This window comes from Rhinolophus sinicus, chromosome 1 (assembly GCF_057876585.1).
Source record: "Rhinolophus sinicus isolate RSI-liver-muscle chromosome 1, RSI-T2T, whole genome shotgun sequence".
Taxonomy (NCBI): Eukaryota; Metazoa; Chordata; class Mammalia; order Chiroptera; family Rhinolophidae; genus Rhinolophus; species Rhinolophus sinicus.
This window is the reverse complement of record NC_142501.1, coordinates 8,301,331-8,322,480: the sequence shown is the minus strand read 5'-3', so window position 1 is coordinate 8,322,480 and position 21,150 is coordinate 8,301,331. Positions and strand designations below refer to the sequence as shown.

General features: G+C 53.6%; 2 protein-coding genes across 3 annotated transcripts in view; one reads left to right on the top strand and one right to left on the bottom strand.

Annotated features, from left to right (window-relative positions):
- The window catches only part of ACO2 (aconitase 2), a 39,578-nt gene extending 38,986 nt beyond the window's left edge, over positions 1-592 (top strand). For both annotated transcript variants that reach the window (XM_019734489.3, XM_074326459.2), the window contains exon 18: positions 152-592. In XM_019734489.3, coding sequence (XP_019590048.1) covers positions 152-286 — 135 coding nt within the window. In that variant the 3' untranslated portion in view covers positions 287-592. The remainder of the gene's footprint in view (positions 1-151) is intronic.
- On the bottom strand, positions 542-12,986 carry POLR3H (RNA polymerase III subunit H). Its single transcript, XM_019734490.3, has 6 exons — positions 12,534-12,986; positions 9,739-9,835; positions 4,985-5,071; positions 4,431-4,494; positions 2,781-2,982; positions 542-1,898 (listed from the first exon to the last, which is right to left on the bottom strand). The coding sequence occupies exons 1-6, from the start codon at positions 12,642-12,644 to the stop codon at positions 1,845-1,847; spliced, it is 615 nt and encodes a 204-aa protein (XP_019590049.1). The 5' UTR covers positions 12,645-12,986; the 3' UTR covers positions 542-1,844.
- Positions 12,987-21,150: the final 8,164 nt, after the last annotated feature.

The following is a 21,150-nucleotide window of genomic DNA, read 5'->3' as shown; positions in this document are numbered from 1 at the left end:
TTACCACGGCCATTTACCCAGAGCTGGCCTAGGGCCTGACTCACCTGCTGGCCCCCAAGCCTGAGAGGTGCCCAGCTTTCTGATGCTCCAGCAGAATGGGGGGCTGCATCCCTAAGAGCCACTCCACCCACAGCCGCCTTCTCCCTTGCAGCCCCTGAAATGCATCATCAAGCACCCCAACGGCACCCAGGAGACCATCGTCCTGAACCACACGTTCAACGAGACACAGATCGAGTGGTTCCGTGCCGGCAGCGCTCTGAACAGAATGAAGGAGCTGCAGCAGTAGGTCCCACCGCCCTGCTCCTCGGACCCAGTTCTGGTGTCACAAGTGGTTCTGCATGTCATCAGAACCAGATCTGACCTGATCCAGCCGACTTCCAGCTCTGAGATGGTGTGGCCAGGCCCCCTGCCCTCCCCTCCCTCCTCAGCCCACGGAGTGACCCATGGTATGATGTGGGGGGGTGGGGGGAATGGGGACAATTCTTAAAATGTCATGGCCCCCAGCCTTCCCATTTTTAGTTTGGTTCAGATCTTAAGCAACTCCATGTAACTCTTATTTATTTTTGATGACAAGATTCTCATCTGAACTTTTTCTCCTGTCTGATGATTTCACTCGTGGCTGAAGGATTTTGAAGACCCTTTTTCTCTTACAAGAAAGAATCCACATTCAGTGATTGTCCCTGTGTGAGTCGTGGTGTCTGTGCGGTTATCAACTCCAGGGTTCAGAGGAGTCTTTTCACCAAAGTTGGTGGAGGCCTTCAGAACCCACGCCACAGCTGGACCTGACACTGCGGCGAAGGAGACGGGCTGGCAGACTTCCCACGGCTTAACCCTCTGCCTGCCTGCAGGGCAGTCTCCCCCACGCCCATTCCAGTAGCTTCCCTGGTGGGCCGGGGGCTGGGCCCAACGTGGAGCCTCTCAGGGGGAGGCCTCCCCTTCCTCTGGCCATTGATTCAGTCCTCCAGACAGGTGGGCACAGCCCCCATCACCCACACAGGCCCCCCGCCCAAGGTCATAACTAGTCCACGAAGCACACCATCCCCTGCCCCTTGGCATGAGGCAGCGGCAGGCACCATTCTGCAGCTACTCCTCCCCCTGGAGCCACCCTGCTGGCACTACACACACTCCACAGTCCAGTGCCATGTGTGAGCCAGAGGTCAGGGCAGGGGCCCCTTCACCAAGACCAGATTTGCCAGGAAAGCAGTGTCCTGGTCCCAGCAGAAGTGGGTAGAAGGGCAGGGGGAACTCGGCATTCCCATGCTGCTGAATCAACAGTGGGGTGCTTGTCTTCATGCAGGGTCTGGGGTCTGCAGCAGACCCACAGGGTGTTCCTTGTGTGGCCAAGGTCCGAGTGACAGCTGGCCACCAGCCCTCACCTTGGGCCAGCAAAGCTCAGCATCCACCTTCTACAGGCTAGTCAGTGGGAAGGTGCTACCTTAACAGACTCTGCTCAGCAAGTGCAGCTACCACAGGCCGGCCTCTCGATCTGCTGTGTCAAGTCCTGCCATTTGGAGGAGGCCATCTCCCAAGTGATTCAGAGAGAAGGACATGCTATCCCAGCTGTGGCAACTCAGTGACCTCAGGTTGTGACAGAGGCCATCGAGACAGGAGTGGCTTCTCACCTGGTACTGCCATTGTTTATTAAATGTCTTTGCTGTCACTGAGAGCAGGACTTCAGGACGAGGAGCAAGGCCACCGTGGCAGGGGAGGGGGCAAGCTGGCAGGGCACTCCTGGCCCCCACCATCCAGCTCCCTCGGGCACAGGCTGTTCCTGTCTCCACGGCACCTTCCAGAGGGCTGGGCAGGGTCTGCAGACTGGGCAGGTGCGCTGGCAAGCCCCGGGGCTAGCTGCTCGTCCACCAGGAGAGAAGGCCCAGGCCCGGCTCACTAATGGATCCCTGCCAGGGGAGAGAACAGGCACATTTCATCCACCTGCGGGCTGTGAGCCAACTCGGACAGGGGGGTAAAGGAGCCCTCTGTGCTGGGCACCCAGCTGGCACCCACGAGCACACTCCCGGCCTGCCCCCTCTCCTGAAGGAAAGGGCTGGTTCAATGAGGGCATGGCCCTTGGTCCCAAGGCCTCCCTCCGTCACCCCCAGGCCAGTCCTGAGCATGCCCTCCAGAGCCACCTGTGGTCTCGCCCTGCCAGAAGGGCCTACCTCGTGACCCTGAACCCCAGCCCCGAAATATATGGGGGTGTTTCGTGGGCCACCCGTATTTCTGACACACAACTGCCTCCAAAGTGAACAACCCAGAGCCCACATTACACCAGAAAACCCTACTAGAAGGCCCCAAAGCCCCACTTCTGTCATGTGTCACTGAATTCATAATGGTAAAAGACAAAAGGGACCCAAGTCAGAGCTGGCTGGTCACAGCTTCCCCGCCACCTCAGGCCCACGCTGGGCCTGGTGTGGGAGCAGCCCTGAGGATCACCCCTCCCTGGGGCTCTGACTGGCTCCCCAGCCCACTCCTCGGTTTCTTCTCCTGAGGCCCACTGGCAGCGGCCTGGTCACCCAGCGTGGATTCTGTCCCTCTCTTCTGGGTGGGGCTGTGACCCCCAATCTCCACAATAGCCTTGGCAGCTTTATCACCTCCCCACAAGGAGGCTCCCCAGGGAGAAGGGACTGCCTGAGACCACACAGCAAGGACCTGCACCCTGAGCTGGGACGGGGTTCTAGGAGTGGGACCCAAGTTAACAAGCAAGGAGGTGCCCTGCCCCCCTGCTGCTGGGTTCTCCCATCAAGGCCCCATGGTGTCGGCAGCACATCAGGACGTCTCACCACAAGCGTGTATGGAGCCTCCTTCTTTGGCTGCTCCTCACTGGAAGAGGCGGCCTCGGCCGAGCTGGGCCCGCTGGGCGATGTGTCCACAAAGCTCTCGTCCACCACCCGGAAGCGAATCTCCTCCCCGGTGTCCATGTACAGGTCGTGTGCCCCTTCTTCCGTCTCATACTCCCACACCCACACCTGCTCTGCGTCGTCGCTGGGTGGGACCCAGGTCAAGGCAAAAACCAGGCCATGGGGGAGCTCCTGAAGATCGGAGGTTCCTCCCACAGCACCCACCCCCTGACAAAATCCAATCACTTTGGCTGGGAAGTCACAGGAAAAGCAGGCCCAGCCCCACATGCAAGAGGTGAGGTTGGCCCAGGTCCGGGCCATAGGGGAGCAGGAGTTCTCGGGGGTCAGGATCTACGCTGGGACCACGGGGGCACTGGCCAGGCACCCACAGGCTTCCTCAGGTCACCAAAGCAGGAAGGAGGCTCGAGAGCAGAGCGCGAGTTTGCCTCAAGATGGGATGCCCACGGCCTCTTGCTGCCCGGGGTCCCCTCCCTGCCAGTCTGACAGCCTATGCCTCTCAGAGGCCTACTGCCAAGTGCAGACATTAGCTCCACTACCTGCCAGCTGTGACCGGGAGTCAGGCCCAATCCCTCAGTGCCTCAGGGTCCCCATCAGTGAAACGGACTGTAGCAGCAAGGCCCACCCACACACAGACCCGGCTGGACCTCCCGTGTTAGCTAAGGCTGTCCTGTGTTCTCTGGACAGTGCAATTCCACATCCCTTTCTAGCCACACCTTGTGACACTGACCAGCAGGCAGCACGAGGACTTCCCAGTTTTCAAGAGGACTGTGGTGGGATGGGAGGTCACATGCCTGAGGGCTCAGAGCCAGCAAGAGGACAAGCCTGGCTGGGCCAGTCTTTCTGACACATTCTGGAATCACACAGACCCCCGAGCCCTGCACAGGCCCAGCCAGAGCTATCTGCCAACCCAGTGAGGGCAGCCCCATGCCTCCCTAGAGCCCACACAGGGAGCCACGCTGCTCTCTAGTTGCAGCCCTGGCAGTGGGTTCTGCCTCTCCTCCCGTGTGCCAGGTCCTGTGCTGGGCACTTCGGGTACAGTGATGACAGGATGAGGCCCCTCTCGGTGAGCAATTGCAGTGAGGACGCACAGAAACAGACAACTGCAGTGCAGCAGGCTCAGGGCGGGGACAGGGACAATGGGGGAGCCACAGAGGGAAACAACCCAGACCAGGAGCCTCACAGTCACGCCCTCAAATGCTGGCTGATGCCACCACTTGCAGACCAGGGAGGGGAGGGGAGCCAGTCAAGGCAAACCTCTCAAAGGCCATGGTCTTTGACATGAATTCTGCAGGGACAATCTAAGCCAGGTGAACCGGAAGTGGAAGTACCCTGCCCACAGTGCACAACCTACACAACCAGGCCTGGCAGCCCAGAGAGGCACAGGCAGGGGGACACCATGGCCCGTGTGGGAAGCACAGGTCGATAGGAGCTTCCAGAGCGTAAGTGCAGGCTGGGGGGCTGGGCAGAGGCCAGCAGCATCCCGTAACAGGACCAGGGCCACCCCCAGGAGTGAGGACCATTCTCTGGAGAGGCCTGAGCTCCTCTGTGACCCACTTTAACTCGGGAGGATACAACTTGGCTGGCTGCTGCAGCGATTCTGGGGGGATGAGAATGTCATCAAAGAACCCTAGAGAGACTGGAAAAAACAACAAAGTGACAGCATGGGACAGGGGCTCAAGGGGACAGTTAAACGAGGGGTCTGGATACTCAAGAGGCAAGTCCCTTACCATGTGCTGCCCACGGGGCGGGTGTCACATGGAAATCGGGGCCCCCTCCCCCACCTTGGTGTCCCAAGCCTCTGCCTGTGCCACTCACAGCCTGAGCAGCCACCCAACCCTGAGGTGGACACCACACACAATGTGGCCCAGTGGGTGCTGAGGACCCCGAGTCACTCTGCCGGCTCCAGTGCCCACCCTGAGGTGAAGCCGCACAGCCTCTGAGGTCCTCATTGTTTCGTGAATGTGAGATGGGGCTGAGTATGCCCCTCGCTCACAAGCTTCTCTGACCCCACCCAAAGATTCTGCTTCCAAAGCTGACCCCGCCCCTGACCATGGGGCCCAGCACGGAAGCTAAAGTGACGCCCCCACCGTGCCCCAGGTCTCCTCTGAGGAGTCAGGCTCAGTTACCGTGCACGCCCTCCGGGCTGCAGCCTTTGATCTTTCCAATCAGAATCTCGTCCAGGAACGGATGGAACACCACATAGCGAAAATGGACTGCAAGTGAAGAAAGCACAACAGTGAGGAGCAGGCACGTGAGGAACAGGCGCTCCAACCAGGGCAGACATGCTTTCCTCACAGGCTCACGCACTGACCTGGAGGCTCCGTGGCTGCTCCAGGAGCCGCCCGGCAGTCCACACCGCGTTCCCGTGGGCCCAGAGGGACCCTCACCCGGACCCGGTAACACCACAGCTTGGCCCTCATAAGAGGCCTGCAGCAGTGGCCCTGGAACTGAGGGCTGGCACTCAAATGCGTCAGATAAGTCACAGCCGAGCCCAGATTCCGGCCCAATGATGACTCCAAGGCCAACCAACCTTCCTCCCAGCCCCCCCTTTAAATCCTAACAAGGGCAGAAGCAACTGGCCAGGGACCCAGCTTTGGAATCGGTCCCCAACTCCCACTGATTGGTGACGTTGCCCCAGGCCTGTGCCCGACCTGGAATGGAACACTAAAAATGCCCTGAAATTAAGGAGGCGGCAGGCAGAGCCGATAACGCAAAATGCCTCTGTGGGTTTGCAGGCCCTGCCCTAGGTGGCCCCCATTCACTGGACCCCAAGGAAAATGTCAGATGAGGTCTATGCCCACATCACAGACTCTGACACCAGGGCCCAGCAGAGGCCATCACCTTGTCACTTCCATTTAAAGCCCTGAAGGGGGAGTCCACCACTGGCCTGAACACCAGCAGTTCTAGAGAGAAACTATAAGGCTGCCCCCTGCCTGCCGCCGAGCGACTACCACGCTCCACCCGTGTCAGTTGTCCTGTTCCCCCCAGGGAGGCTGGGTAACCTGCTCACAGCTTACACAGCTCTCCTGCCATGGGGAGACTCCGAGTCATTCTGGACCACCAGCCAGGGCCACGGGCTTCAATCTGCCTTCCTCAGACAGGCTGAATCCCCAAACACAGGCTTCTGCCACCAGCACCCTCAGCTGCCTGGTCTGCCAGCCTCGCCCCAAGGGCACCAAGGCCACGTGGGCCCCCAGCTCCCTGCCAGGCTGCCTCCGCGGGCTCCACTAGTCAGGCAGGCGTGGGGAAAAGAGAGGGGGCAGCGGGTGCCCCTTCCCTCCCTGTGAGGAGACAAACACGGGCCATCTGAGCCGTCATGAAGATGACAGATCCTCATGCTGCCCTGGCAGAACGCAGCTGAGGGCAGCCAAGGGTCACTTACCCACAGGATGGAAAAACCCTGTCCTCCATATGACACAACATCAGTTGGTTTAATAAATCCCCATGGAGGCTCCCAGGTCTGTGCCAGGCCTGGCGTGGGCCCTGGGCTTACAGGACAATGTGCCCTGTGCCCAGGGAGCTCCAGTCGGAGCAACCACATCCAAAGCACAAAGGTGAGCAACCCAGGTGGCCGTCGGCAGGTGACTGGATGGAACATTATTCAGCCTCAAAAAGGAACAAAGTGCCGACACGTGCTCCAACGTGGATGTACCTGACGACATCACGCTACATGAAAGGAGCCAGTTACAAAGGCCACACACATAATGCGTGATTCTAGCTCTACGAAATGTCCAGGATGGCAAATCCAGAGAGAGAAAGTAGCTTAGTGGTTGCCACGGGCTGGGTGAAGCGGAGAATGAGGAGTGACTGCTAATGGGTACAGGGTTTCTTTTGGGGGTGATGAGAATGTCCTAGAATTAAATCGTGGTGATGGATGCACAGTTCTGTGACTATACTAAAAGCACTGAACTGTACACTTTAAAGGGGCAAATTCTGTGGTATGTGAATTATATCATAATCAAATGAAAAGGAGGCCACAGGCCAGCTGGAGGGCCAGCCAGGACAGTGCTGCGTTGGGGACGCCCTCCCAAGAGCCACCCCTCCAAAATTCTGGGGAAGTTTAGCCTGCAGATGGGAAGCCTGGAAAGTCAAAAAAGGGTGGGTCTGAAGGGTCACTAAGAAGAGGAGGACTTCCTGAAATCTATGTAACTTTGCTAACAACTGTCACCCCAATAAACTTTAATTAAAAAAAAAAAAAGAGGATGACCTGTTCTTAGTTGTAGGTTTGAGCAAAATTTGTCCCAGGAGAAACTGGGTCACCTTGGGACATAGTGAGTTTCTACAAAGGACAGATGCCACATGATTCCTCTTACGTGAAAGACCCAGGGGAGTCAAGTTCATGGACACAGAAAGTAGAATTGAGGTTGCCCAGGGCTGGGAGAGGGGAAATGGAGTTTCGTGGGCAGTTTCTGTTTGGGATGATGAGAAAGTTCTGGAGCTGGACGCTACACAACAATGGGAATGTACTTAGTACCACTGAACTGGACACTTCAAAGTGGTTAAAATGGTAAAATATTTTATGTATATATATTTCGTCACAACTTAAAGAACAAAGCAGACGGCAGGCATGAAGACAGGCTACTCCAGATCTCCGAGTGGGGCCCAAGCCAGCCTGGGCAGGGGTGAGGGGCAGGTCAAGAGGGGCTTCCCAGGGGAGGCCAGGTCCCACCAGCATGACGAGCATGGAGGACATGAGGCTGGTGCCAGGTAAAAGTACCCTGAGTGACAAGAGATAAGGCTGGACAAGCAGGGCCAGTGTTACAAATGACAAAGGCTGAAATCTTGTGAGTGCTTACTACGTAACAAGGCTGCACGGGGTTTTTTGTTTACTCCTCACACTCACTTGATGAGGTAGGTACTATTATTATTATGCTACTGTTCCAGATGGAAGGAATAGAAACAATCGGCAAATGAAGTCTTCAAAGCAAAAGATGGGGCCGTGGAGCTGAGCCCTCCCTCAGCACACCCTGGGCCCCAGCCCTGGGTGGGGGACAGGGAAGGGGTGAAGGGGGTCTGGGCCAGGGGTCAGCCTTGAAGCAGGGTGATTGATCCCCACCACAAATCACCAACTTACCCTGCAGTGCTCATCGGGCGCTGCCAGTATGAAGGCCATTTTACAGATGAAGAAATCAAGGCTGAGAGGTGGAATTACCTGCCCAAGGGCACTACCCAGGGTGGTCAGAGCCAGAATTCAAACCTAGGTCTATGTGAGGGGCCTAACCCTCATACCTCACTCCCAAGAAAACGGGGGATCCAGGTGAATGGGTGAGTTCTGATAAAAATCAAGTGAAATCTTATACCAAGGGGCAGAAACAATCAAATGAATGGACACAATTTCTTCAAATTTAACTCTTTTCTCCAAGTTTTTCTTGAATTTCTGGTGGCTCTTAGTACTTGTCTCCTGGACAACCAAGGCCCCCGTCCAAGGGCAGAGACTGGGGTCCTCCTCCTCTGTAAACAGAGGCCTCGTGGCACCGTCTTATTTTTCTGCTAATGAAACTGCTCCTAGTCCCTACAAGCAGCCTGTTTCATAGGGCTCTCTGCTGAGCTCGACAGCATCCACGCGAGCTAATTTAGTCTCTGGGTCCCTGGACACGGACACCAGGCAGCCTTGTGGCACGTTCTGGAAGACATCTCTACACCTAGGTCAAGAGGCTGAGCAGTACGGGCTAGGGCAGGGCTCCTCAAACGTGGCCCTGTGCGATTCTCACCTAGCTCCTGCTTAGAAGAACCTGTCGGCCCCAGCCCCAGAGACTGTGATCCAGCAGGTCTGGGCAGACATGGCAAGTCTCATGCCTATACTCTAACTAGCCCTAAACCACCCAAATGGCCCCCTTGCCCTCTGCTTCTGGTTCTAGTTATGTCCAGTCAGGAGAGTGAAGCAATGCTCCACTCCCTCCCTCCCTCCAGGTCTGGCAGCTACCCCTCCCATCCAGGGTACACACACCTTTGCAAAGTGACCACAGCTCCTACATGGAGAGATGGAGCCTATTTCTCCAGCCCTTGCTGCTGCCATTAGCCATATGACCTGCTCTGGCCAATGGGATATAAGCAGGGGCTCCCCGATGCCCAGTCTAGCCTACTGAAGGGTGAGGCCAGAGCAGAGATGAGTCATCCCAGCAGAGGCCCCCACCCCACCAGTAACCACTCTGCCAACCACCAGGCACAAGGCCACCTGTACCATCCAGCCCTGGCCGAGCCAGCACAGGAGAAACCATCTAGCTGGCCCACAGTCTGGAGAAACAATTCGAATCGATAAGCACTGAGTACTCGCTGTACCAAGGTCCCGCCGAAGAGCTCTGCATGTTTACCTAGTAATTCTGAACAACAGTCCTGTAATATAAAAACTACTGTAACTGCATTTTGCAGATGAGGAAACAAGGCACAGAGAACATATTCTGCTTAGGACACACAGAGAACAATGGGGATTTGAACCCAGAGGCCACGCATTAACATTAGGTCCTAGTGCCCCTCCAAGTCCCTCATCCCCAACCAGCCTCCCCGTCCAGGAACGGCAGCTGCAGTCCCCTCACTTTTAACCCAGCAAGGAGCTCTCCAAGTGTCTCTGCCTGTCTGGTCTGTCCCCCCAACCAGACTGAGCAGCCTGAGGGCCAGGCAAAGAGCAGGGCTCAGGAGCAGACGAGATCGAAGGGGCTCGGACACGGAGCCACAGTCTCGGAGCTGAAGAGGCCTGAGAATCACCTCGTCTGCCTCCTGTTTCTTATAGATGAGGAAACCGGGGCCCAGAGAGGGGAAGATTCTGCCCATTCGATTCCTGGCAGAGTCAGGACTAGGCTCCAGGTCCCCCCCAAACCCACACCCCCCCCTACTGAAAACTGAGTCCCCAAAACCCAATGACCCAGGAAGAGAGGGTACCCACCTTTGGTATGTGACGCGCCATCTCCTGGGAACACATAGGCGTCCTCCAGCTTGGTGATGTCAAACAGACAGATGCAGAGTCCCACGTTGTACACGACCTGTGTGCAATCAGACACACACACGCACACGGTGACCCCGAGGCCCAGCTCTCAGGCAGTCTCTCTCGAGACACCTCAGGGCAGGTATGATCACTCTCGTTTTACAGCTGGAAATGAGTTGGGACACTGCCTGAAGTAACCACGGACAAAGAAGCTTGGAAAGATGTGGAGCTCTGGAAAAAACAGGGCCTTTGGTGACAGGACAGATCCAGGTTACAATGCCAGCTCCACCACCTACTGCGTGACCTCTAAGGTCACCTCTCTGAGCCTCAGTTTCCCTGAAAAAATGGGTATACCAGGCTGCAGCATTGAAATAAAGAGAGAATGCATGGGAAGCCTCTATCCCAGTACCTGGCTCACATGCTAGAAATAATAATAATCAAGGATCACAATTATTACTAGTAAGGGTCAGTGGTAAGGGAACCCCTGGTTCTACACTTTCCCAAGGTCCCCCAAGTCCAGGCCAAAGTTCACAGCTCACTGTCAGAACTACAGCTAATCTCTGTTCTGCTCATAAAGTCTCAGACAGACAGACATGGCCACGTGGACTGAGGCTGGCAGTGACACATGGCCAAGGCCCCACGACTGGGCAGAGAACAGGCAGAGAACATCCCATCCCCATCCCCACCCCACGGTGCTCCAAACAACTGGCTGCTTGTTTGGTGTCTGCTAATCTGCCACTAGCGTCATCGCCTCTCAGTTGAGACCTGGCAGGACTGTTCAAGGATTAGCAAGAAGCTCAGAGAACTTACGAGTCCTGGCCACACCTCACCAAGATGGGGCAAAGTCAGGCACAAGCTCTATGTCCTTGGCCGGACCGTGGACCTCTCTGTGTGGCCTCCTCTCAAATGACTCAATGATTTGGACACGGAAAGACTTATCTTAACAGGTCACTGAAGGACCCGTGCCACAAAAGGGACTACATTCCTTTCTTGGACTTTGCACACCTTCTCTCTCTATGATGTTCACACATCTCCCTACAGAGCCCCCACCTTCTACCTCACAAAGTAACCAGAAGCCATCCACCAAGGACTCCATGAGTTCTCTCCACCACCACCTCCCCATGTCTGCACATCCCCTTCTGACCTCAGCCTCTATGGAGGGAAACTGCCTCCTGTCTAAAGCCAGCCAATCAATGGGCTGGACCGGTGGCTCAGGTGGTTGGAATACTGTGCTCCAAACGCCCTCCAAATGCTAAGGTCGCTGGTTCGATTCCCACATGGGCCAGTGAGCTGCACCCTCTACAGCTAAGATTGTGAACAACGGCTCTCCCTGGAGCTGGGCCGCCGTGAGCAGCGGAGGTTGGCATGAGCTGCCACTGTGTGCTGTCATGGGCTATTATGTGCTGCTAGGAGCGGCTGGTGGCCAGCATGAACGGCTGGCAGCCAGCGAGAGCTGCAGTGAGTGGCCCACCTGCGACCACCTACGATCAGCAACCGACTGCCTCAACCAGAGAAGGGGTGGGAGGGTGGGGGCAAGGCTCATAACACCAGCATGGGCCAGGGAGCTGTGTCCTACACAGCTAGACTGAGAAACAACTGGCTTGAACTGGAGTTGGGGGGCAGGGGAGGTGGAAGAAGGGGGGAAAAATAAAGCCAGCCAATCTTCCTCTTGCTGGCTCCCCCCCACCCTCCTATCACCTCCTACTGTTCTATGAAGACCAATAAATACGCCATGAAGTCCTGCAGGCCCTGTGTGGCCTGGCCCCCACCACCTTTCCAGCCTGCCCAGGCCACACCAGCCTACTCCATGCCATGAAGGTGCAATATTCCCTCCTGCCATATGTGGTTCGGACTGCCTGCACGCTCTTCTCTCTGCCCAGCCCCTCCCACCATGGAAAACCAATCCGCAAGTTAGCTCCTCACCATTTCAGCTCAAGCCAAAATGCCACCTCCCTAACAAAGCTCAAAGCCTCATTGTAGGTGAAGTTCCTTTATTCCACAGGCTTGTGAATGCCTGTCCTTCATAGCCTTTACCTCAACTCTTCATCACACTCATCTGTGGGACCCTCGCATTCATATCTGTTGAACCTTGTCTGTTTCATTCATTCAATGAACCAACAGACAATTATGGAACATCTACTCTGTGCCGGGCTCTGGCTACATATGAGGGATACTGTGGGGAAGAAGACAGACAGACGTCCCTGCCCTCATGGACAGGGAAAGAGCAAAACAGTAACCCAGTGAACAAATAAGAAAATAGAGGGTGGTAAGTGTGATATGACACAGAATAACTGAGGGGGGAGGGTTACTACAGGAAAGACAGCGGGAAGGTCTCTGGAGAGTTGGCACTAAGGCACGCAGGTCTGGCATAGAAGGTGAACATTTATGTTTTGCAGGAATAAACGGATAAACCTCCTGACCATCCATCTTCACAAAAACCATGTGTGGTTGACAGTAACTATTATTTGCATTTTACAAGTGGGAACGGGCCCAGAGGGGGTAAATGACTTGCCCAAGATTGCAAAGTAATGTGGAAGTGTGGAACCTAGCAGCTCGCAGTTACAAGGGCCTTTTTCAAACCCAGTTTCTCTTTTGATTCCCTCCAACATCCCTGTGGAGTAAGAATTACCAAGTACAGGCGAGGAAACTGAGTTCTGAGATAAGCTACTTGCCCAAGGCCAGTCCTGCAGCATGCGGGTGGGCAGTACTGGGCCCTCCCGTCCCAAGGCCTACCCGCGACCCCGTGGGCCCAGTACCTTGTTGGCCAACTTCTTGTTTAGCTCTTCGGCAATGGAGTCGTTGAGCTTCCTCTTAAACTGCCACGGGGGAATCCGCACCGTGTCCACCATCTCCACCAAGACGAACATCCTGGCCTGCGCTGGAGGCTCTGGGAACCGGAGGATCAGTTATGCATCCGGGCCTGGAGCGGTGGGGATCCCCGAGCTTCCTCTGTTTAGTCCCAATCGCTGAGACACCCCCTCAAAGGCTGGCAGTGGAGCTGCGCAGTAGGGCCCGGGGTGTCCCGTGCAGAGCATGCTCCACTACCGCAAAGGGAGGAAACTGAGGCTCAGCGGTGAATGAGTTCAGCAGTGAATGAGTGCGCCATGCCCCCTCGCGCCACGCGCCACGCACCACGCGCCGCCGCCATGCACCGCGCACGCAAACGCAGCCTGAGGTCGCACGACTTTGGGCGAGATTCCGAATCCCGTGGCTTCCGGAGAACCGACCAATAAGAAGCTTCTTACTGCCTCCGGATGTGTGGTGGTGCTGCCTACTGACTCCTTGGCGGAGGGGGGTGGGGCGGGGCCTGGAGGGAGCGGGGCGGGGCCTGGAGGGGGCGGTGCTTTCCCTTTTCTTAGAGCTCAATCCTTAGACAACGCTTGCTGGTTGCTAGGCGACCTCGGTGCAACCAGTCATCTCTCGCCTGACCTGTGCCACAGTCTCCTTACTGGTCTCAAGCCGGCCTCTGCGCCGCAGCCAGAGTGATGCAAACACAATATAGTATTTAGACCCTTAAGGACTCTGGAAATGGGGAGAATTGACTGAAAAGTGGCAGGCAGGATCTTTCTGGGGTAATCGAAATGTTCTGTATCTTTTTTTAGGAGATGGTTACACAGATGTACGCAGTTGACAAAACTCATGGAACTCAACACTTGTATTTAGTTGTACATCTCATTTCAAAAATGGTAAAATTGGGACCAAAAAAAGCACCTCAGTGTCTTCCCATTGGACTAATAATAAAATCCAAACCCTTTATGGTAGCTCACAAGGCCCTGCAGTATCTCATCCCTACCCACTCCTCCACATTCTCTCTCCCCCACGTTTCAGTCTCCTTCATCTTCATATGATAGCTAAGATGGGTTTGGGTTAGGAGAATTCCGTAACTCGTCCAAGATCATGGGCTGCTAAGTCTAAACCTCTACACTACACTGCCTCTAAAAGTTGGTGGGTTGTGGAAATATACTGTAGTGTGTTTTAACCAAATAAAAATTTGAGAACTTGAAAAAAGCGTTGGGGTAGGTGATAGAGTCACTCAGAAATGCATGGTGCTTTAATTTGCTGATTTTACACATAGAGCGTTCTCTCTCTGAGACTGGCTGTGATAATACTGAATTTTACCTTCCCTGCATCCATATTTTTATTTATAGGTCTGCCTGCCTCTCCTAAGATTTGAACTATTTGAAGACAGGGGAAGATACTACTTCTGCTCTTTATTCCCACAATCAATCCCCTAACATCTTTCTTAGGAGGTATTCAGTAAAAGTGTGTAGGAGACTATATTAATTCTTTCTCTCAAATATCTCTCAAATCCTTCCTCTTCATTGTATTCCCACAGCTACTGCCCTAGTTCAGGCCTTTTCGTTGCTCCCCTGGAGCTTAGCCACATACCCTGGCCTCAGTCTCTCCTGCAAGCAACAGCCACTCTGTCAGAAAAGCCTTCCCTTCATGAATATCCTTTGCCCACACAGAGGGTCTGGACTGAACCCAGTCTTCTTCTCCAGCCTCACCACCTCCCTGTCCTCCAGGCACTGGGAGCCTCCAGCCCCAAGGATGGAACAAGCCCTTTAATAGCCCTGCCTCCATCATTTCTTTACCTGGAAAACTCCTATGCATCCATTAGAACCCAAATGCAATGGCTTTCTCATTCTTTCTTTCATTCAACATACTGTGTATCCAGCTGTTGGAGATTCAGTGGGGAAGAAATGGGCTCCTGGGCCAAGTTCAGCTCAGAGGGGTTGGAGGAAGAACAGAGAGAAAAAGAATTTAATGCTCTCAGGAAATCACAAAAGCCTTATCATTATAAGATTCATTAACTTTTAATTCTCACAACTGCTGTAAAAGGTAGGGGCTATCATTATCATTATCTAATTTATCTCATTATCAAATGATTCTCGTTTATCTCATTATCTCATTTTGCCTTATCAAAGGCAGAGAAGTTAAGTACATCATTCAAGATCACACAGCTGGGGGCGGATGGGTGGCTCAGTTGGTTAGAGTGTGAACTCGGGGCAACAGGGCTGCCGGTTCGATTCCCACATGGGCCAGCGATCTGTGCCCTCCACAACTAGAATGAAACTCGATGAGCTGCCACTGAGCTCCCAGGTGGCCAGATGGCTCAGTTGGTTGGAGTGTGTGCTCTCAACCACAAGGTTGATGGTTCGACTCCCACAAGGGATGGTGGGCTACACCCCCTGCAACTAGCAATGGCAACTGGATCTGGAGCTGAGCTGTGCCCTCCACAACTAAAAAAAAAATCACACAGCTGGTAAGTGGGATTCAAGTAGGAGTCAAGCTCCAGAGCCCACAATCTTAATCTCTGGGCTGTTTCGCCAAGACATTAGCTCAAGGGCAGCAAAGGGAAGCCTTAGAAGGTTAGAACCAGAAATGACACAGTGACACATCAGCTAGATGGACAGTGGATGGGAAGGGGCTGGAGTGGAGACAAGAAGACCAGGGAGGAAGTTATTGGGTGACCCTGTAAGAGAAGACCCCTAGCAAGTCTGGTAGCCCTGGATAGTGAAGTCGGGCAGAGTCCAGAGGCGTTCAGGGGGTGGTCTCACCGATAGGGTGGAATACCTGGGCATGGAAGTAAGAGAAGCCAATGCCTGAGGGCTTTAGCCACTGGCTGGGTGGTGAACCTTTAACAGAGAAGGGAAACTGGAGGAGGGCCAGACTGGGGGATGGGGCCAGAATCACACAGCTCAGTGTTTGGGGTTCCCAGGCTTTTCTAATGGTGTTCAGCTCACAGGATTGCAACAGTGATTTGTTGGCACGTTTGGTTTCCTCATTACTAAAAACAGGGACTAGGCTTCATTAATTCTCTGCGTCATTCCATAAAAGATTGGAGGTGGCTTAGAAAAACACACAAAGACTTATTTAGTCTGCAAGTTCCTTGGCGGCAGAGGACTTCTCTGTCATATCCCTTCACATCCTCTGGGCCTAGCCCTGTGCTTGGCAAATGGTCAGGGCTTGTAAATGTGTTATTCACATGAACAAAAGGATAGCAAAATAATTGCTAAGAGTGTAGGAGTGAGGGAGAAACAAGGAAACTAATCCAGGAGGAGGCGGAGAGTCAAGTGTGGTTAAGCGCCTGGAGTTCCCACGCCACAGCACGGGGGCTGAGCCTCCGTGAGGAAGCCAATGGACCTCTCAGTGCCTCAGCGGCCACTCTGTAAAATGAAGATAATAATAGAACTGAGCTCAAACGATTGTCCATCAGTGGGGGACTGGATAAAAAAAATATACAGTATATCACTATGAAGCCATAAAAAGAATGAGAAAGCTCTTTGTGTATTGATGTAGAATGATATTCAGGACATGTTTGTTAAGTATCAAAATGTGAGGCACAGAGCAGCGTGTACAGGATGTTACCATTTGTGTCAAAAAGGGAGAAAAATAATGTGTGTGTGTGTGTTGGGGATGGTGTTGGTGTGTGTGTGTGTGTGTTTGTGGGCACGTACGTGCTCTGTGAGAGGTTGTCTCCAGGGTGAGGGGTGGGAAAGGGACACTGGTAGAAGGAAGAATTTTTAACCAAACACAATTTGGAATCTTTGATGTTTGGGATCATGGGAATATATTACCTATTCAAAAATGAATAAAATTTAAATTAAAAAAGCAATTCAGAGTTTTCACACCTTTTTAAAAAATCGTCTTTCGTCCCCCTTTTCCTCCAGCTCGTGCCCCATATTTTACTCCCTTTAACCAGCAAAACCGCTTGAAGGAGTCATCTGCGCTTGCTATTTCCAAATCCTCTTGTCCTCTCTTCAACCTGCTCCAGTCAGGTGTGGGGCCCTACCTGTCAACGCAAACTGCTTTCTCAAGGTCACTAATGGCCTCCTCCACGTTTCCAGTCCAGTGGAAATTCTCAGTCCTCGTGGTCAGCATTTGGCCCCACTGCTCACTCCCTCCTTCTTCACACGCGGTTTCCACGTGGCTTGTAGGAGCCCACGCTCCCCAGGTTCTCCTCCCACCTCACAGACTCCTCTCCCCACCTCTAAATGTGGGCGGCCTAGCATTTATTGCCTTCTGACATATGACATAGCTACTTAGGTTGCTTTATTGCCTCTCCCTCTGCTTGACTGTGAGCGCCATGGAGACAGGGGTGTTGTCAGTTCTGTTCACTGTTGATTCCCCGGGGCCAGGCACACAATAAGCTCAGGATAAATATTTCTTGGATGATTAAAAGAAAGGATGAAAAGAAAAGATTTGCCCTGAGATATGAGTGGTCCTGTAAACTTAACGGTAGTAGAAGAAGAATTTGGCTCTAAGCGTTCCAATTTCCAATATGGAAACTAACCAGGTGTTCGGGGTACATCCAGATTTCCTTGATTCTCAGCTCTCAGAAGATTTTTCTCCAGGTTCTCACGGAATGAAGCCTCTGAGGAATGGAAGGATGCCCTTGACAGTGTCTGAACAGGCCCAGGAATTGTTCTCATTTGGGCACTTTTAAAATGCTCCTCCATAGAGGCAAAAGCACAGCTGAAGTGCCATTACGAACGATGATTCTAGAAGGGACCTAAATGAAGGGTCCCAGGATGTCACTCTCTAGTCTGGCTTGAGCCAAAACAAAGGGCAGAAAGTCAACAGGTATTTGTTGGGGCTACTGTGCATAAGGCCCCGTGTAGGGGAGGGGGACCAACAGGAAACAGATTTGGGAGATCATTTCAGGCACCATCAAGAACTATCTCATGGATAATATGATAGCGCGTGACCAGGACGGCTGCCGTAGCCAGGACGATCAGCGACGGCCTCTCTCAGAAGGTGAGGATAGAGGTAAGCTCCAGGTGTTGAGAAGGCTGGAGACCCAGGGCCCAGGATGTTTAGGAGTGTGCGTGGGTGGACAGATGGCTGAAGGAGGCCAGGCTCATAGCCCATCCCAGCCCTTTATCTGCTGGGGGTCAGCCTGGCTGCTCCAGTCTCAGGTCCTGAGGGCAGGGGATAGGAGAGGCTGGCTGTGGGCCAAGAACCCCCTCACCCCATCACAGAGAGCTCCTCTCAGTGGCTTAAGGGGATCCAAGCAGCTACAACACAAGGAGACCCTTATCCATGGGCCAGAGGGCAGGCTCCTGCCCCAGGACCCAGGCAAGGGGACCCCTCTGTGCTCTGTCCTCCTCCTGTCCACACTGATTATTACCCTGGACGAGGCTGCCAGGCTGCCAGCGACACTAAAGGCAGGGCACGTTGCACCCCCCATCTCATTTCAGATGTTGCCAGGCCCCCCAACCCTACACGATGTGGCCCCTGCCCTTTTCATTCCCTGCTCCAGCCACATCAGTGACCTCAAGTTCCTTGAAATGCAGAGTTCTTACCTGCCTCTAGGAGTTCACTCATGCTGTTCCCTCTTTGGGAAACTCTCTTCCCTGCTTATTACAAGGCTGGCTCCTTCTCACTCTTTGGGCTTAGCTTACAGGGCCCCTTCTCAGAGCTCTTCTCTTAGCCCTCCCTCTATCTTAGCAGACGGACGCAGCCCTGCTAGTCTCCTTGATCTCACCCTGCTTGTTTGTTGTCTTTAAATGTGTGATTATACATTTATTTGTTTGTGTACTTGGTATTATGTCTCTTCCTAGATGAGACATGCGCTTTATAAACTCAAGGAGTGTGTCCGTCTTGTTCACTGCTGTATTCGAGCCTAGACCATCTGGCACATAGTAAGTAGTCAATAAATATTGTCACATGCATAAATAAATGAACAGATGACGTGGTTAGAGCTGCAGAAAAAGACCTTCTCTGGCAAAAGGGCAGTAATCGGATTGGAGAAGACAGCTAGGGGGCAGGGAGAGAAGAAAGGACCACTCTAACTTACTAGGCAAAATCCTTCATGCAGGCTGGAGATGAGGGCCGCAGGGGAGGGGAGGGGCACCCAGGGAATTGAAAAGACATTTCAAAGGCAGTGTGCTGTAGCAGAAAGGATAAGAGTAAGAGTGCAAGGAAGCCAGAATTGCTGCATTTTCATCCCAGCGCCATTAGCAGCTGTGTGGTGCTGGGCAAGTTTCTTAACATCTCTGTGCCTGAATTGCCACATCTGTCAAGTGGCACCAACACCTTAGGAATCTATATACCATAAAGAGAATTGTGAATTCAAAGCCATGGTGGTCCAGGACTGGCCCCCATTGGTGGGCTGACAGTCAATAACAGAGTAGGAATTATAATTCACATGTAATCAGTGGTATTCAGGGGCTGCTCAGCTCTGATCCATCTCTTTAGCTTCTCCAAGACGAGGGAGGCTTTCTAGGAGATGAGCTTTTGAATTCTCAGCTTTTCACAAAAAATAGCCTCCACACAGAGACCCTGGTTGGAAGCAGACTATTTCTTTGTTCCTCAGCTGCTGGTGGGTGGGTAGGTGGTGCCACCACGGTCTGCTCGTTTCCTGAATGAACAGCTGTGCCCTCTCCTCACTGTCGAGAATAATCATAACACTACTTCAAACCTCGGCCCAGCCTCCTTCATTCATGGCTATCGGCTGCCTGGCAGCCCCAGCACATGTTCACCAGCCGGCCAGCTGGGGCCTCAGAGAACGGAGGCTGGAGTGAAAGGGGGGCAGGTCCTATCCGTGCCCTGGACTCATTCACAGCCGACCAAGCCTCAGCCTCTGCAGAACTGGCCTTCCCTGCCTCCTGGTCTTCAGTCTCATATGCTACCTCTCCCTTCCCTACTCCCTCCGGCCACAACAGCCTCCTTCCTCTTCCTCTGGCACACCAAAACTCACCCCTCTCTGAGAACCTTCCAACCAATCCCCCCACCCCCCTTTATCACAATGTTTTCTCTCTAGATTCTGGCAAGGCTGGCTCCTTCTTGTCACTCAGGACTCAGCTTAAACATCATCACCTCAGAGAAGTCCTCCCTGGCCACTCCCCTCTGCTGGCCTATCCGTTGGTAATTCATCCCTAGGTCACCAACAGCCAATGCTCCACCAGCTCAGGAGCCATGGGTAGAAGAGCTGGCCTTGGCATTGAGATTCCAGCCCAAGTACTGGTACCGGTTCTGACCAGCTGGGCCTGGGCCAGGGGTCCTGTGGACCATGAGAGAGGAGAAGAGACTCCCCAGGTGAGCGCCCGGAGGCAGCTCCCAGCAGAGGGGGTAGTGGGTGGTGGGCAGGGAAAATCGCAGGTGTCCCCCACAGCCCAGACCTTCTACCCGAGTGTGAAAATCAGGGGTTTGGAGCCTGGGGCTCAGGTCCATGCTCCGTCACTCAGTCACTTCTGAGCCAGGTGACTCGGTGGAACCCCACCACCTCTCCCAGCCGGTTTCCTCATCCAGGTAGACCTCACAGACTTGTTATAAGAAGCAGATGAGACGATGTCTGCAAGGGCACTTTGAAAACTGTTATTATCTTTGAAAGAGAGGTGGCCATAGAAGGAAAAGGAAGGTTTAAAGGGTTTGTGGGGGCGTTGGATGCCCTGGATTCAAATACCCCTCTAACCAGACAATGAACGCAGGCGTGACTTCTCTTGTCTGAGACTCTTTTCCTCACCAGCAAATAGGGAGGATGGTGATCAAGTATTGGACGCTTGTGAGTTTTAAATTAGGGCAAAGCAGGTTGCCTCACAGGTGGGATGCCCTCAATGTATCTTACGTGCTATTTTTATTCGTTATTTGTATCTTTTTTTGATTGTCTCTTTTTTAACTCTCCCCTCCTTTGCATTTTAATAAGACTTCTTTTAAAAATGCCAGCCTGCCTCACTAGTACTGAGGGTATCTGAGGGAAAGCCTTCCTTCTTTCCAAGCTGAGGTTGAGAAGAAGGAACCAGAAGAAGGAGAAATCCCTTTGTGGAGACCTCCTCCAGACAGCCTGGGGCTTATACACGTATTACACTTGTACCTCCAGCAGCCCTCTCTTCCCTCTTTTACAGACGAGGTTGTGGAGGGTCAGAGTCGTAAGAGACTTGCCCAAGATCACAGTGTGGAAATGCTAGAGCTGAGATTCACATCCGGTCTTGTCTGTTGTGAAACCTGGGCTCTCTCCAGGAGAGGTGATTGTCCAGCCTAAGAGACTCCCAGGCCTGTGTATGTGTGTGTGTGCGCGCGCGCGCGCGCGTGCGTGTGTGTGTGTGTGTGTGTGTGTGTGTGTGTGTGTGTAGCAAGCTTAAATCACTCTCTTAGAGTCCTCTTCAATTCAGTAGAAATATCTCAGGGGTCTACTGTGGACGAGACAGAGAAAGACATGACATCTTGTGACTTACCCAAGTTCATTCATGCACAAGGATCTCAGAGCCAAGTGAGGGACAGACCTGAGTACAATGTCAGTGCTAATGGAGGGCAGGGGACACTCTGAGGGTCCCTGGGAACCTGACTCAGCCCACCCTTGTGTGGAACACCCTCTGGGTAGGACCCTTTCTGATGTGGCCTCCATTCTCCCGGACTCACCCCCATTCC

Coding starts and splice junctions, on each gene's coding strand:
- POLR3H (XM_019734490.3), bottom strand. CDS start 12,644: ATGTTCGTCTTGGTGGAGATGGTGGACACGGTGCGGATTCCCCCGTGG. Junction 9,836..12,533: donor ACAAGAAGTTGGCCAACAAG/GTACTGGGCCCA, acceptor GATTGCACACAG/GTCGTGTACAACGTGGGACT. Junction 2,983..4,430: donor CTGCAGCAGCCAGCCAAGTT/GTATCCTCCCGA, acceptor GGTCCCACCCAG/CGACGACGCAGAGCAGGTGT.